The sequence below is a fragment of the Otolemur garnettii genome, unplaced genomic scaffold (assembly GCF_000181295.1).
Source record: "Otolemur garnettii isolate 467f Iridium unplaced genomic scaffold, OtoGar3 scaffold00025, whole genome shotgun sequence".
NCBI lineage: Eukaryota > Metazoa > Chordata > Mammalia > Primates > Galagidae > Otolemur > Otolemur garnettii.
Genome location: NW_003852420.1, coordinates 17,043,112 through 17,058,049, shown reverse-complemented (window position 1 = coordinate 17,058,049; position 14,938 = coordinate 17,043,112). Strand labels below are relative to the sequence as shown.

The 14,938-nt window shown below is 44.7% G+C and overlaps 1 protein-coding gene across 1 annotated transcript in view; it reads left to right on the top strand.

The window, feature by feature from the left end:
- The first annotated feature begins 386 nt into the window (after nucleotides 1-386).
- The window catches only part of EDEM2 (ER degradation enhancing alpha-mannosidase like protein 2), a 33,163-nt gene continuing 18,611 nt past the window's right edge, over nucleotides 387-14,938 (top strand). Inside the window, exons 1-7 of the mRNA XM_003788123.3 lie at nucleotides 387-595; nucleotides 810-920; nucleotides 3,459-3,498; nucleotides 5,087-5,192; nucleotides 8,444-8,569; nucleotides 10,535-10,746; nucleotides 13,017-13,158. Coding sequence (XP_003788171.1) covers nucleotides 489-595; nucleotides 810-920; nucleotides 3,459-3,498; nucleotides 5,087-5,192; nucleotides 8,444-8,569; nucleotides 10,535-10,746; nucleotides 13,017-13,158 — 844 coding nt within the window. The 5' untranslated portion in view covers nucleotides 387-488. The remainder of the gene's footprint in view (nucleotides 596-809; nucleotides 921-3,458; nucleotides 3,499-5,086; nucleotides 5,193-8,443; nucleotides 8,570-10,534; nucleotides 10,747-13,016; nucleotides 13,159-14,938) is intronic.

The window sequence follows — 14,938 nt, the reverse complement described above, 5'->3', positions numbered from 1 at the left end:
AATGGCAGTTTGGGACAAACTCAATATCGCTAATAACGATAAAGCTTGACCATCTTTCATTCATCCACCTTCACATGTCCACTCCACAATAGATACTGAGCCCCTGCTGGTCCCTGCCCTCCAGCTTATTAAGGTGGTTGAAAAAAACAAAGGAGATAATGCATTTTAAATGCTCTACACACTTCTAATACGCAACAAGTGCTTAATAAGATCTGTTATTATTAAGGGATTAATAACAACACTAATAACAGTCACCGTCTTTGAGCCACGTTGATTTGTGTTTCGGAAACTACACATGCCCAGACACTCTTTCCCCGGGTTCCGTCACCCATTGCATTCTGGGGCTTGTAGTCCGGAAGTGAGGCGGTGATTTTCCCAGTGCGCAGGCGCAGTGGTGCGGCTCCCCGGAAGAACGCTTTGCAGCTCCCAGGATGAGCGGGTGGCAGTGGTGGCTGCTGCTGCAGCGGCGGTGACCGGACTAGAGCTCTATGCCTTTCCAGCTGTTCGTTCCGCTCGGCCTCCTGTGCGCGCTGCTGCCTCTGCACCATGGTGCACCAGGTCCCGACGGCACCGCGCCGGATCCCGCTCACTACAGGTGAAAGGGGCCGGGCTCCCGCCCTTGGCTGGGAAATGGGAAGCGCGGAATGGGTCCCTTCCGTTTACGTCCAACCGAGGACTCGCTCGGACCCCGCCGGTGGGCCCCAGGCAGATATCAGCTGGTGATTCCTACTTTCCGCCCTATTTCTTGTTCTTTCCCCAGCCTGGTTTTGAGTTTTGGCCCCATACTTTATTTCTTGTCCCCCACTCAGAGAGCGAGTCAAGGCCATGTTCTACCACGCCTACGACAGCTACCTGGAGAATGCCTTTCCTTTCGATGAGCTTCGACCTCTCACCTGTGACGGGCACGACACCTGGGGCAGGTAGTGCGCAGATAGGGGTCAGGGAGCCCCCGGGATGTGGCGATCTGGTCCTAGGCGATGGGTGGGTCAGCAGGGGCTGGTGGCTTTGTCGGTTCAGGAAACTTCCCACTGAAGCCAGGGCCCCAGTCCCCCCATTTCATGCCAGCACCCCCAGCATCCACTCAGCCTCTCTCAGCGAAAAAATATCCTGGATTAGCCAGGTGGGCTGGACCTCCGCCTCAGCAGTAACGGGCACCAGCTGGAGGGATGTAGGCAAATATCTGACGTAATAAGATATCTTGGAGGGGCTCCAAGAGTCGGACCACTTTCTTTTATGGGTGGGCAAACAGGTCCAGTAGGAGGTGTGGCATTCCCCTAAATCTTTGTGTTCCTGTGATTGAAACACTCATCATCCTCATTTCACTGGCTGCTGCTTGTCTGTCATAACTCAGCTCAGTATGTCACCTCCTCAGCAACAGCTTTCCTGACCACCCAGCCCCTTTCAGTCACTCTTACAAGTCACCTGTTCTATTTTCTTTGTAGCACTTCTTACTCTGTGGTACTATCAATCAACTTCTCTACTGGTTTATTTTTCTCATTTACACTTGAAAACAAAATCTATGAGAGCTGGAATTCTCTCTCTTGTTCCTTGCTATTTGAAGAACCATTGCCTTAGCTTAGGCTGGCATTGATTGAACACTGTGCTAAGGATTTTATTGTGTCATCTCCTTTGATTTTCTTACCCAGGCGTCCTCAAACTGCGGCCTGCCTAGTACATTTATACGGCCCGCGGGGTGTTTTTGCCCCCGCTGCCTGTCCTGCTTAGCAGCCGACTCATCCCAGCCGCAGTCCGGCCCTCCAGCTGTCTGAGGGACAGTGAACTGGCCCCCTGTTTAAAAAGTTTGAGGATCCCTGCTTACCACTCCTAGGAGTTAGGTGCCATTATCCCTGTTTTATTAATACAAATGAGTATGCTCAGGACTGAAGAAGTAAACTTAGAACTTGTGCTGGCTTTTCTGTTTTAGTCCGAAAAAAAGTACATACAAACAAATGGCAAATTCAAGTAGTACAAAATCATTTACAATAAAGTAACTACAAAATCATATACAATAAATATCTTCCATATGCAAGAACTCCAACCTTTAACTTTCCTACGTCTATTTCAAAAAATATTCTCAGTTTATACCATTATACTATAGATGTATATATGTGTATCTTTTTAAAATGAACTTTTAAAAGATATCGTTTACATATAACAAAATATACTTGTTTCAGGTGTATACTAACCACCATCAGCCAAGATATGGAACACTTCTGTCACCCTAAAAAGTTCCCTTGGGTCCCTTTATAGTTAAACCGTCCACCACCACTGACCCTAATGACTGCTTATCTGCTTTTTGTTAGTACATATGTCTCCTTCAGAAGTTCAAGTAGAAATATGTGTGTACTATGTCACCTAATCTGTATCCTGTCTTTTTCATCTGATAACATAATTCAGATATCTTTCCATCAGCACATAGAATGCTTGTTAAAACATTTTTTTATAGGGCAGCGCCAATGGCTTAATGGGTGCCAGCCCCATATACCGAGGGTGGCAGGTTCAAACCTGACCCTGGCCAAACTGCAACAAAAAAATAGCCGGACGTTGTGGCAGGCGCCTGTAGTCCCAGCTACTCGGGAGACTGAGGCAAGAGAATCACCTAAGCCCAAGAGTTAGAGGTTGCTGTGAGCTGTGTGATGCCATGGCACTCTATCGAGGGTAAAAAAGTGAGACTCTGTCTCTACAAAAAAAAAAATTTTTTTTTTTTTTGTAACATCATAGTTTTGCATTGTTTTTACCTCAGTTAATTACTCTTCAGTGGGTGGACAGTTGGGTTATCGCCAGCCTTTTGCTTTCTAAGCGATAATGCCACAAGCATTCTTAAACTACTCTGGGCGCTGTAGGATAAATTCCTAGATATAGAATTGCTGAAAGACCTGTGCTCTTGGTTCGGTGCCAGTAGCTCACTGGCTAGGGTGCCAGCCACATATACTTAGAGCTGGCTGGTTCAAACCCAGCCCAGGCCTGCCAAACAACAATGACAACTACAACCAAAAAATAGCTGGGTGTTGTGGTGGGTGCCTGTAGTCCCAGCTACTTGGGAGGCTGAGGCAAGAGAATTGCTTAAGCCCAAGAGTTTTAGGTTGTTGTGAGCTGTGATGCTACGGCACTCTAGTGAGGGCAACATAATGAGACTGTATCTCAAAAAAAAAAAAAAAGACCTGTGCTCTTAGCTACAGTTTTATGTTGCCTCCCATAGCAGAGAAGAATGCCAGAGCATATAGGTGATGTGTTTAATTATAATTGAGCTATGTCAGCCCACCCTCCTCGGTGCATTAAGTAAGCAGGTCAGAGGATCCTAGCAATTTTTGCTGTGTCTTCTCTGTTGTGACTGTAAGTGGAACTGGCAAAGGCATCACTGTGCCTCACTTAGTTTGGGGGAAATTTGATCAAGGGCAGCCATATTGTCTGGTGTTTGGTTTTCTTACTAAGGAGCTGGGATTTCTGTCTTTTTACAGTTTTTCTCTGACTCTAATCGATGCTTTGGATACCTTGCTGGTAAGTATCTCATCTATTCCGTTTCCTCTTCACTATTGCATAACCAACATTCTTCCTCTTTTGGCAGCTTGACTGTGGGTGAAAAATGAATTCCTCTCTGAGGCCTTTTGTTTTCATCTCATGATGATTCTGAACCATCAGGCTCTGTTGCCTAGCTAGATGGAGAAAATGATAAATCCCAACTTACTCAGGTTCATTTATTTAGCAAACATTTATAGAGGATCCGGTAAGTACAGGGAACTATTACAGGCTTGTATAACCATGTGGGATACAGAGACTTTGACATCCTCCTACTTTTAGAGGCTTACGTGTTAGTGGCTAAGTTTATTGATAACCTCAGGAGTGATTGTGGGAGAAAGGTGATTCCTCAAGGGAAAATTGGAGTGTTAAAATTAGAAGAAAAAGTATGAAATTTGCATTTGACTGATGATTTTTAAAAAGAGGGTTTATTTTCTCAAGTAAAAGAAAGGCTGGAGGTAATTTCTAGCATTGGGTCACAACTCAACTATGCCATCAGAAACCTGGCTCTTGGGTGGCGCCTATGGCTCAAAGGAGTAGGGCACCAGCCCCATATGCTGGAGGTGGCCGGTTCAAACCTTGCCCTGGCCAAAAACTGCAAAAAAAAAAAAAAAAAAAAGAAAGAAAGAAAAAGAAACCTGGCTCTTTGTAGCTTACATTAGAATTTTGGCTTTTGCTCTCCTGCTTAGTACCTCATGGTCTAAAATAGCTGCCACAGCTCTAGAAATTGAGTCTGCATTCAAGGCAGAAAGAGTAAAAGCCATGTCAGCTATGTTTGTCCTTTTTTATTAGGAAAGCAGAAGCATGCCCAGAAGTGTCCCAGTAGACTTTTCAAGGGTCAGAACTGACTGGATAACATAATCACCTCTAGCAGCAAAGGAAGCAGAGAAAGCAAGCACTGGCTTTCCAACCTCTATGTGGGGAGGCCACAGGGGTGAAGACGGTTGGGAGTGAATCAGTATGGGCCAACCAAGGTTAAATAAGTGAGATTTAAAAACAACTGATATCCATTGTAAACTCTGACCAAGACTCCCTATGAGCATTCTTCATAGTCTATCCATTTAAATGGCTACAGAATGACTCTTGAATTGGTAGGGAGGTGATCTCTTCATACTGGGCCTCTGGGTGATTTCTAGCTCTCAGTGTCTTTTTTTGTTTGTTTGTTTTTATTGAGATAGAGTCTCACTTTGTCACCCTTGGTGACATGGTGTCATAGCAGATAGCAACCTCAAACTCTTGGGCTCAAATGATCCTCTTTGCCTCAGTCTCCCAAGTAGCTGGGACTACAGGTGTCTTCCACAATGCCCGGCTATGTTTTAGAGATGGGGTCTTGCTCTTGCTCAGGATGGTTTTAAACTCCTGAGCTCAGGCAATCCGCTGGCTTTGACCTCCCAGAGTGCTAGGATTACAGGTGTGAGCCACCATGCCCAGCCTCTTAGTGTTTTCTTATTCTGTCACCAATCCTAGGACAGTCTCAAGTAAGTGAGGGCCGCACCGGCATGGGATCCCAGAGTCTGCATTCAGCATCTTCAGTGCCTTGTGCTTCATTGTCAAGTCTCTTTTCCTTTAGATTTTGGGGAATGTCTCAGAATTCCAAAGAGTGGTTGACGTGCTCCAGAACAATGTGGACTTTGATATTGATGTGAACGCTTCTGTATTTGAAACTAACATTCGAGGTAAGGGCCGTCCTCTAGGGCCTTTGGAAAAAAAGAGTGTAGATTTATACACTTCCTCTGTATAAATCAGGAAGTGATAGGTAGGACCTTAAGAACCTTGCCAGGGCACTTGGCTAAAACCTGTGGTTGACAGAGTTCTTCTTTCCTCTTAGAGGATGGGGTGGAGAGGTCTTAGGATCCCTCATCAATTTCAGACATGAAAGTGAACGGGGGAATAGAGAAAAGACTGGAAAGAAATATGCCAGGATTATTTACATATTTAACATATATTTGGTGCTAGGCATACAGCTGGGAATAAGAAAGATATAATTTCTGCCTTCTTGGAACTTATTTTCTGTCCAGTAAAATTTTTTGAAATGATAGAAGTGTTTTATATTTATGTTGACCAGTATGGTAGCCACTGACCACATAGACTGTTGAGCATTTGAAATGAATTTACTGTGACTGAGGAACTGAATTTTTAATTTCATTTAATTTTAATGATTTTAAACTTAAATAGTCTCATGTAATTGGTGATTATTGTATTGGACAGGGCAAGTCTAGGGCAGTACATTTCCAAACTTTGCTGCCCATACGAACTACTTGGGACCTTTTAAAAAATTCACATGTCCCGCTTCCATCCTAAGCTTAATGGATTATAATCTTCAAGTTGGATCCTAGAATCAGTATTTTTAGCAGACTTCAAAGATTCTTGCGAAGCTACCACATCCCTTGTTTGCAGTGAAACTCTAGGCCACTGGCTTTACCACTGTCACCTCTGGATGGCAGAGTTCTGTTTTCCCTCTTGTATGTTTTTTGGCAATAAAACTTGTATTCTAGATACACATAAAACTTTAAAAAAGAGAAGAGAACAGAGGGACATTTGGTTCCTGCATCTTTCAACTTCTGAGTCTGATTTGTCATCTGTAATTGAAAGTCATCCTCATCTCTGATATGAATAGAATATTTTACCAGCTTTCTTTTGGTTGACATTTGCCCAGGATATCTTTTTCTACCCTTTTACTTTCAATCTTTGTAATCTATGATTAGATATATCTTTTATAAATAGTATATTTTATCAATTCTGACATTTTTTTTTCATCTGGCTGAGGAATTTGATCCATTTACATTTACTCTAGAGTGCCATGCATCAGCCTAGCTCACTAGCTCATAGCAACCTCAAACTCTTGGGTTCAAGCAATCCTCCTGCCTCATCTTCTGAGTAGCTAGGACTATAGGTGCCTGCGATCATGTCTTGCTAATTTTTCTATTTTTAGTAGAGACAAGGCGTTGCACTTGCTCAGGCTGGTCTTGAACTCCTGAGCTTGAGCTATCCTCTGGCTTTGGCCTCCCAGCAAGTTAGGATTACAGGTGTGAGCCTCTTTAATCAGGGGTATTCAACCTTTTTTCTTTTCTGCTGCACATTAGAAGAATAAGCGTTGTCTTGGGCCACCCAGTAAATGCACAAACACTGAGGAAAGCTGATGGGCAATAAAAAGGTCCGTGCATACTTCTTGTGAGATTAGACACCGCAGATAAGCGAAAAAAGTCCTCACGAAATCAGCACGCAGCCCAAGGCTGCTGGTTGGACACCCGTGCTACACATAATTGTTTTCTATTCTGTTTGATAATTTTAATACCTGAAATTAGTAGATCTTATTGTTCTGTCATTCTACTGGCTCTTAGTCATAATGCTTTATTTCCTTGGATGTTTTGTGATTTTTTTTTTTTTAACTGTATGTTCATTCTCTAGTCTTTATCTGTGGGATTGATTGAGAAGAGATTGAAGGTAGATTCTTCCAGATACCTCTGTTTACTTCTGCCATGTGGGTGGAGGCACTACTACCAAAGTTCATATTATGCTAAAGTTTCAAGGTTTTCGAGACTATTCTGGTAGTGTACATTCAGACAATAAAACTTTTTTTTTATGTAGTCTCACTTTGTTGCCCTTGGTAGAGTGCTATGGCATCATAGATCATAGCAACCTCAAATTCTTGGATTCAAGTGATCCTCTTGCCTCAGCCTCCTGAGTAGCTAGGACAGATGCTTGCCACAATGCCTGGCTATTTGCCTGGCTATTTAGAGATGAGGTCTTGCTGTTGCGCAAGCTGGTCTCAAACTCCTGAGTTCAAGCAATGCATGCACTTCAGCCTCCCAGAATGCTAGGATTACAGACATGAGCCACCGCACTCAGCCCCTCAGACAGTAAAATTTAATAAATACTAGCTTATAGTTACTAATTCTCAGGAAAATTTTTTTCTTCATCCCTTTGGCACCAACATTTGAGGCATGCAATTGTCCCTACTATACACTAGAGAAATTATGTAGTGTTTATATTTAATTAAACCTTACACAGAATATATAATTCTTTCCCAACTTTATACAGAGACCTTCTTTCAGACGCCTACTTGAGGCAGTCCTGCCTTTGTCTTCTACTCTTCCTCTTAGAAGGAGGGGATGATGAAAACTTAAGGTCACAGGTGGCACCTGTGGCTCATGCGCCAGCCCCATATGCCAAGGGTGGCGGGTTCAAACCCAGCCCTGGCCAAACTGCAACAAAAAAATAGCCGGGCGTTGTGGTGGGTGCCTGTAGTCCCAGCTACTCGGGAGGCAGAGGCAAGAGAAGTCACCTAAGCCTAAGGAGTTAGAGGTTGCCGTGAGTTGTCTGAAACTCTGTCTCAAAAAATGTAATAATAAAATAAAATAAAAAACTTAAGGTCAACAGTTATTTTCAGTGACAGCGCCATTTAGGATGTCTATTTAGCCATATTTCCAGATAGAAGACCTTTGGATCTTTTTATAGGTTCTAAATATTGCATAATGAATTGCAGTAGATAAATTAGTAAAATGAGAATAATAATTACTCTTTCCTCCTTTCCCCCGGTGTGATAGGTGATGGGGAGACAAAGTAAGTGAACACGGGCTTTGGAATCAGACAGAACGAGCTCTACCATCTACTAGATGGGTGACCCAGGCCAAGTCACTTTACTTCCCAAACCTCACTCTTGTCAGGAGGCAGTAGTACCTAGTGCTTGGTATACCATAGGGACTTAAATATCATAGCTATTATTCTTGAGAGCCACCAAAAGAAAAAACTGTAAACTTGACACTGCAAATATGTAGGATTAAGGGACTCTTCTTTCAGTAGGTGGCTCTAGCACCTTCCCAGTGAGCGTCCCCAATAGACCATTAAAAAAGTGTTTATTTATAATTTGCACAAGGGCAAGCCTGGTCCTTGGGACTGTGACAGTTGCTCTCTGTACCATCTGTAGTGGTAGGAGGACTCCTGTCTGCTCATCTGCTATCAAAGAAGGCTGGGGTCGAAGTGGAGGCTGGATGGCCCTGTTCTGGACCTCTCCTGAGGATGGCGGAGGAGGCAGCCCGGAAACTCCTGCCAGGTAAGACCCACTCTGAGATGATGGAGAGATGAAGTTCAGTAGGGCCTGCTTCCTTGCCTGGAGATAAGAGTGGCAAGGCTGAAATGGTTCCTTATATTTCTCACCCAAATACTTGGTATTCCTACCCATACACACCTACAATGAAAGGCCTTGGGCATTTAAGGGGCTACTGTGGCCCTGGCCTGAGACAGATGAGCTGACCTTATTGTTTGCAGGGGCAAGCTAAAAGCCAGCTTGGGAGGTAGAGTGCCTTTGTCCCCTCTCAGACCCACACACTGCTGGAATAATAGAAACCCAGGAGAAAGGCTTGGTGTGAGTACTAGGAGCCCTGAATTCTGGACTTGGCTCTGCCAGCCAACATCTTGACAAAGCCATTTTTCTTCTCCACAATCCAGTTTCTCCATCCATCAGATGGGGCTTCAAAATTTCCCCTTCCCTACCATGCTGAGTTTTGAGGAGGCTAAAATGAGGTCAGAAAGGAGAAACTGCTCAGAGAACCTCAAATACTAATGAAGCAAGAGGGATTTGTTTTGTGCCTAAGCTGCGTCCAAGCCTGCAGGCCACACCTCTGTGTTGTTGTCTAGTGAGGCAGTAAGGCCTGGCACAGGAGCATCAACAGGACACCGCGTTCCCTGCAGGGTGTGGGAGAGGCTCTGAGGGCCACTCATAGACACACACGTCACCATGTGCTTCCCCCCAGCCTCTCAGCCTTCTCGCTGATTTATCTTCCTCACGCAGCACTTGCCTCTCATCCTCGGGGTGAGCTGGGGAGAGCAAGAGAGCTGGTTCAGTTTTTGCTCATGCAAACATCATGTCCTGTGTGATTCATCCCTAGTGGAAACTCTGCCGGGCTGCTTATTTATTTATTTGTTTGTTTATTTATATATTTATTTATTTAGGTCATGTAAGAAAAGGTCAAAAAATAGGATTCTGTTACTCCCCTTTTTTTTAATGGCACCTGAATTTTCCAAGATAGTCCTTAGAGCCCTTCCTGGTGGTGACTTGCCTTGTCCTTACTTGCCACTCCCCAGTGCCTGCCAGAGAACAAGTTTGGGTTTTTTTTGTCTGTAGCAGGCAAAGTTGCTGGACTCTGTGGTTTTGGAAATTTGGACAACTTTATTCCGTTTGGTGACACACAGGCTGCTCTGGAGTTGTTTGACCTTTTGGCATGGAAAGGAAATCTCTGCCCCTGGCTGGTGATTTGGGTTCTTGTCTTGACTCAGAAGGCAGGAGGGTGGGGTGGGCAGAGGATTGGTCTGGAGTTCAGGGCGGCCACATGGCAGGTGTTACCATCTTATCTCTGTCTATGTAAGCTTTGGAAGAATAACTTACAGGAATGGTTTTCCCTAGCTGTAAATTGAGATTTGGACTGTGTCAATGGCTTTAGTGGTTTATATCGTTTTGGGGTGTTTTTTTTTTTCCTTTTAAAATATCTTAGACCTTGAACTCTGTGTTTAAAGCAGGGGTCTCAGGGTCTCCCTGGTTCTTCTGGGACTACTTAGGATCTGCAGATATGTTTTATTTGGCCAGAAGGCTGTTTCTGAAAGCCTGTGAATGGCTTCACACAAGGCCTGCTCTCCTCATGTGCCACAGGCCCCACCACTCTGGGAGCTTACATGCTAACGCACACAAAGCCACCTGCCTGGCCTCCAGAGGTACAATGTAAGAGAAAAGCTAACTAAAGTGAGTGAGTGTACAGTGTGACAACTTGGAGCATAGCCCATTCCATGACCCTCATCCGGGCAGGAGGCTGAGTGTCACGTAGAGCAGTGTTTGACAGCATCTAGGTTAGGTGGCTGCTGAGGACCTCCAGGTATGACATGTATCCTTCTCTGGCTCAGACTCTAGCAAATTACCCAGGACAAGAAGAAGAGAGAACTACCTAAGGTCTCAGGCTTTGGGCCTGTATTAAACTTTTCCTACCTCCCCACTCCTGTCTGGGGTCATAATTTTTTGATTGTTCAGCCTTTCAGACCCCCACTGGCATGCCATATGGAACGGTGAACTTGCTTCATGGTGTGAACCCTGGAGAGACCCCTGTCACATGTACGGCAGGGATTGGGACCTTCATTGTGGAATTTGCCACCCTGAGCAGCCTCACTGGTGACCCCGTGTTCGAAGATGTGGCCAGAGTGGCCCTGATGCGCCTCTGGGAGAGCCGGTCAGATATTGGGCTGGTAGGTTGGCTGCCGCCCTTCCTGTTTGAGTCAAGTGTGCCACCTTGGTCCCTGCTTATGAGGCCCAGAGCTCTGAGCAAGAAACGTGCAATTCAGCCCAGGGAATCGTAGGATGACATTGGGAGTAGTGCAAGATTTGGGCTCATGATGCTAGAAGTAGACCAAGCCCCCAATTCAAGTTTGGCACAGAGAGAAAGAGCCTGCGAGCACGTTTTCTGGGAGGAATTAGGGGCTGTGTTAAGTTTTGACCCCTTGAGAGTCTCTGATTTTTAGGAGTCGTGCTCCTGACTCAGACTCAGTAACCTTAGGTCATCAGCTCATCTGGCTTTCATTTTTCATGTCTGTCTGATTTGTAAGACAGTGTTTCCAGTTCTAAGAGATGCTGAATGGATAGTCTTTGGAAAAATGATTCTGGGCCAATTAAGTTAGGGGAGTAGCACACATAATATCTTATTTTTAGAGAGTTACAATGAACATGAGCAAATAAAGGGTGTGAAATCCTGAAGTAAAGAAATCTATCTAATTTTACTTAGCTCAGCATTTTCCAAACTTGTGAGACTCCAAAGCTTCCCTTTCTCCTCCAATACCTGTGACCCAGGAAACTGAGCACATTTTGGGCCAGGTAATCTCTAAGGTTGCTTTCAACTCTTAATCAGAATCATCCAATGAGACTAACAGTAATCGAGCCAACGTTATCCAGGAAATAACACTAGAGTTAGTCAGAGCTAGACTCAAGCCTAGGCCTTACTATATGAAACTATGCGACTCGGAGCAAGTTGCTCAACTTCTCTGGCTCACTTACTATAGCAGTAACGTTAATGTATTAATACCTACTTTGCTGAGTCATTAAGGTCCAGGCACATTTTATGCAAAGTATGGCGCTAACTTAAAAAGTGAAGCTTGCTTGAAGGATCCTTGAAAATTCCTTAAGAAGGTGTCACTCTGGAGAACTATAGTCAGTCCCTGAGTGATTGCAATACAGGTAGGTTTTCCTCCAGCACTGGAACCGTAGTAGATTCTGTCGGGGTCCTGCCCATTCCTCTCAACCTTTACCACTCCCAGGCACTTGGGCCTGTCTTCCAACTTGCTGTCACTTGTGGCTCTTTGCCTGTGAGTCTTCTCTGGTATCGGAGCCGGCTCTGCTTGCCTTTGACTGGAAGTCAGGACTTGATGCCACCCACAAGCAGTTGTCACCCAGTGACAGATCCTGATGAGAGTTTGCGGATAAACATTGGAGTTCCCCACCCCTTGGGTAGGTGCTCTACGCTGAGTCCCCGTGCCCCCCAACAGGATTAAACTCCAGTTCCCACTGTGAACACTGGCTTGTTCACACACACCTGAGCTGCCTCCCTTTTCCTGCCTGCCTTTCCCCCTCTACTGGTGTCTCCAAGGACTCACCTACCGCATCAGTTCCTTTCAGGCTTCCTCGCTGAGGGTGTGCTCATGGGGGAGCCCAAACTAACACCAAACAGCTATTTCTTTGAGTACCGGATGAAGTTATCAGCTTCTGTGAGAGTTGAAGTGACATGAAAAGTACATCTCTGCATTTAAATCTTTAAACATTAATTTTAAAAAGGCTTTACAGTCATGTGGTTCAAAAGTCAAAAAAAGAATTCTGACGTTGGTGAAGTCCCCTTTGGCCCCTGTCCCTCAGCTATCTAGTTCTTCTCTTAAGAAGCAGCTGCACCAGACTGAGCAAGAGCGACACCCTGTCTCTTGAAAAAATACAAAACCTAGTTGGGTATAATGGCAGGTGCCTGCAATCCCAACTACTAGGGAGGCTGAGGCAAGAGGGTTGCTTAAGCCCAAGAGTTTGAAGTGGCTGTGAACTATGATGACACCACAGTGTTCTACTGAGGACGACAAAGTGAGACTCTGTCTCAAGAAAGAAAAAAAAAAGCAGTGGTTGTACCAGCTTCTTGGGTGTCTTTCTGGAGTTAAATTGTGGAAATATATAAAGTTTGTCTTGTTTCTTTAGATACTGGGATCACATGCTGAGAAGTTTGAGACAGATTATGGGAACAGCAAGTTCTCATCTCCCATCTCACTCTCAACTGTAGGCAGCTCATAAACACTCCAAATCATTATCCTTTTTCATTTTTTCCCCAGTGTGTATAATTAAGTCCTCATAAATGTGCATGAGTGCATCTTTACTGCACAGATGCACGCTGGGGGGGCCTGCTTTGCGTCTCACCAGGCAGTCGGGGTGGGGGGGTGGGTAGATCCTTCTTGGACTGTGGGCCCTCCCTTGGAATGTTTCTCTCTCCTAGGTCGGCAACCATATCGATGTGCTCACTGGCAAGTGGGTGGCCCAGGATGCAGGCATCGGGGCTGGTGTGGACTCCTACTTTGAGTACTTGGTGAAAGGAGCCATCCTGCTTCAGGATAAGAAGCTCATGGCTATGTTCCTAGGTAAAAAGGGCAGGGGAAGGGGGCTTTCCCCATGAGGTTTGGTGTTGATCTGTAGTTTGTTTATAAACTTTCAGTTGCTCCCAAATATCTACAGCGTCAGTTCTGAATGCCCGAGTCTGCATTCAAAGCCATTATGGACACGCACTGCCCACTTGATGCCCACTATACATCTTCATGCCTTCCTGCAGGAGCCAGCTGAAGCACGCTGTGTTCTCTGTATGTGCCTCTGGATTTCTCAGCTGCTGGCCATTGCACATGGTGCTTTCTTTGCTATAATACCTTTTTTTCTGTTTTCCTAAATTCTATTCACCTTTCAAAGCCCAGCTATATGTCACACTTTTCCAGGAGGTATCTTGACCCTTCCTTAGAATTTAGAGCCTCTAGCATCTCTTTTTTCTTTCTTTCTTTCTTTTTTTTTTTTTTTTTTTTGAGACAGAGTCTCAAGTTCTCACCCTGGGTACCCTTGGTAGAGTGCCCTGGCATCATAGCTCACAGCAACCTCAAACTCTTGGGCTTAAGTGATTCTCTTGCCTCAGCCTCCCAAATAGCTGGGACTATAGGCCCCCGCCACAACACCTGGCTATTTTTTGTTGTTGTTGTTGCAGTTGTCTATTGTTTTAACTAGCCTGGACTGGGTTCGAACCCGCCAGCCTCAGTGTGTGTTGCCAGCACCCTACCGACTGAGCTATAGGCACCTTTCTGGTAGTCAGCTTTACCCAATGAGTGCAGAATCCATGCCTTATTCATCCTGTACTTCCCATAATGCTTTGCCTGAGGTAGGTAATAGAATGACTCCTGTTGAATAAATACATCTTACCCTCTATAGAGGTCTGAGACACTAATACTACTGAGGAATTGTTGGGCATCAAATATTCATTGGTATTGTAGCTACAGTAGTCTTTATCTGTAGTTTCACTTTCCATGGTTTCAGTTACCCTTAGTCAACCAAGGTCCAGAAATAGTTGAGTACAGTCCAGTGAGGTATTTTGAAAGAGAGAGAGAGACCACATTCACAAAACTTTTCTCACAGTATGTTGTTATTATTGTTCTGTTTTGTAATTGGTTATTGGTGTTACTCTCTTACTGTGCCTACTTTATACGTTAAACTTTATCATAGGCATATACATGTAGGAAAAAACAGTTCAGTTGTGTGTTACTTAATGACTGGGATACATTCTGAGAAATTCAGTATTAGGTGATTTCTTCCTGCTGTGAACTTCAGGTGGTGTTACACACGTACCTAGCTGGTATAGCCTACTACACACCTGGACTGTATCCTATTGCTCCTAGTCTACAAACCTGTAAAGCATGTACTTACTATACTGAATACTGCAGGCAATTATAACACAATGTAAGTATAACAGAACCTCCACAGTTGACCACCTCTTTGAGTTGACTTAATTTTCATAGACCAGACATGTACATCCACATGTACATATTGGTACAGTAGGCCTAGATCCTTAGGTTGAGCACCTCTGTATGCTGACCAATTTGTTACAGTCCCTTGGATAGTCAACTTATAGAGGTTCTACTGTATTTGAACATCTAGATATATTTAAACATAGAAAAGGGACAGTAAAAAAAATGGTATGAAAGATAAAAAATGGGCTCAGCGCCTGTGGCTCAAGTGGCTAAGGTGCCAGCCATGTACACCCAAGGTGGCGGGTTCGAATCCAGCCCAGGCCCGCCAAACAACAATGACGGCTGCAACCAAAAAATAGCTGGGCGTTGTGGCGGGTGCCTGTGGTCCCAGCTACTTGGGAGGCGGAGGCAGGAGACT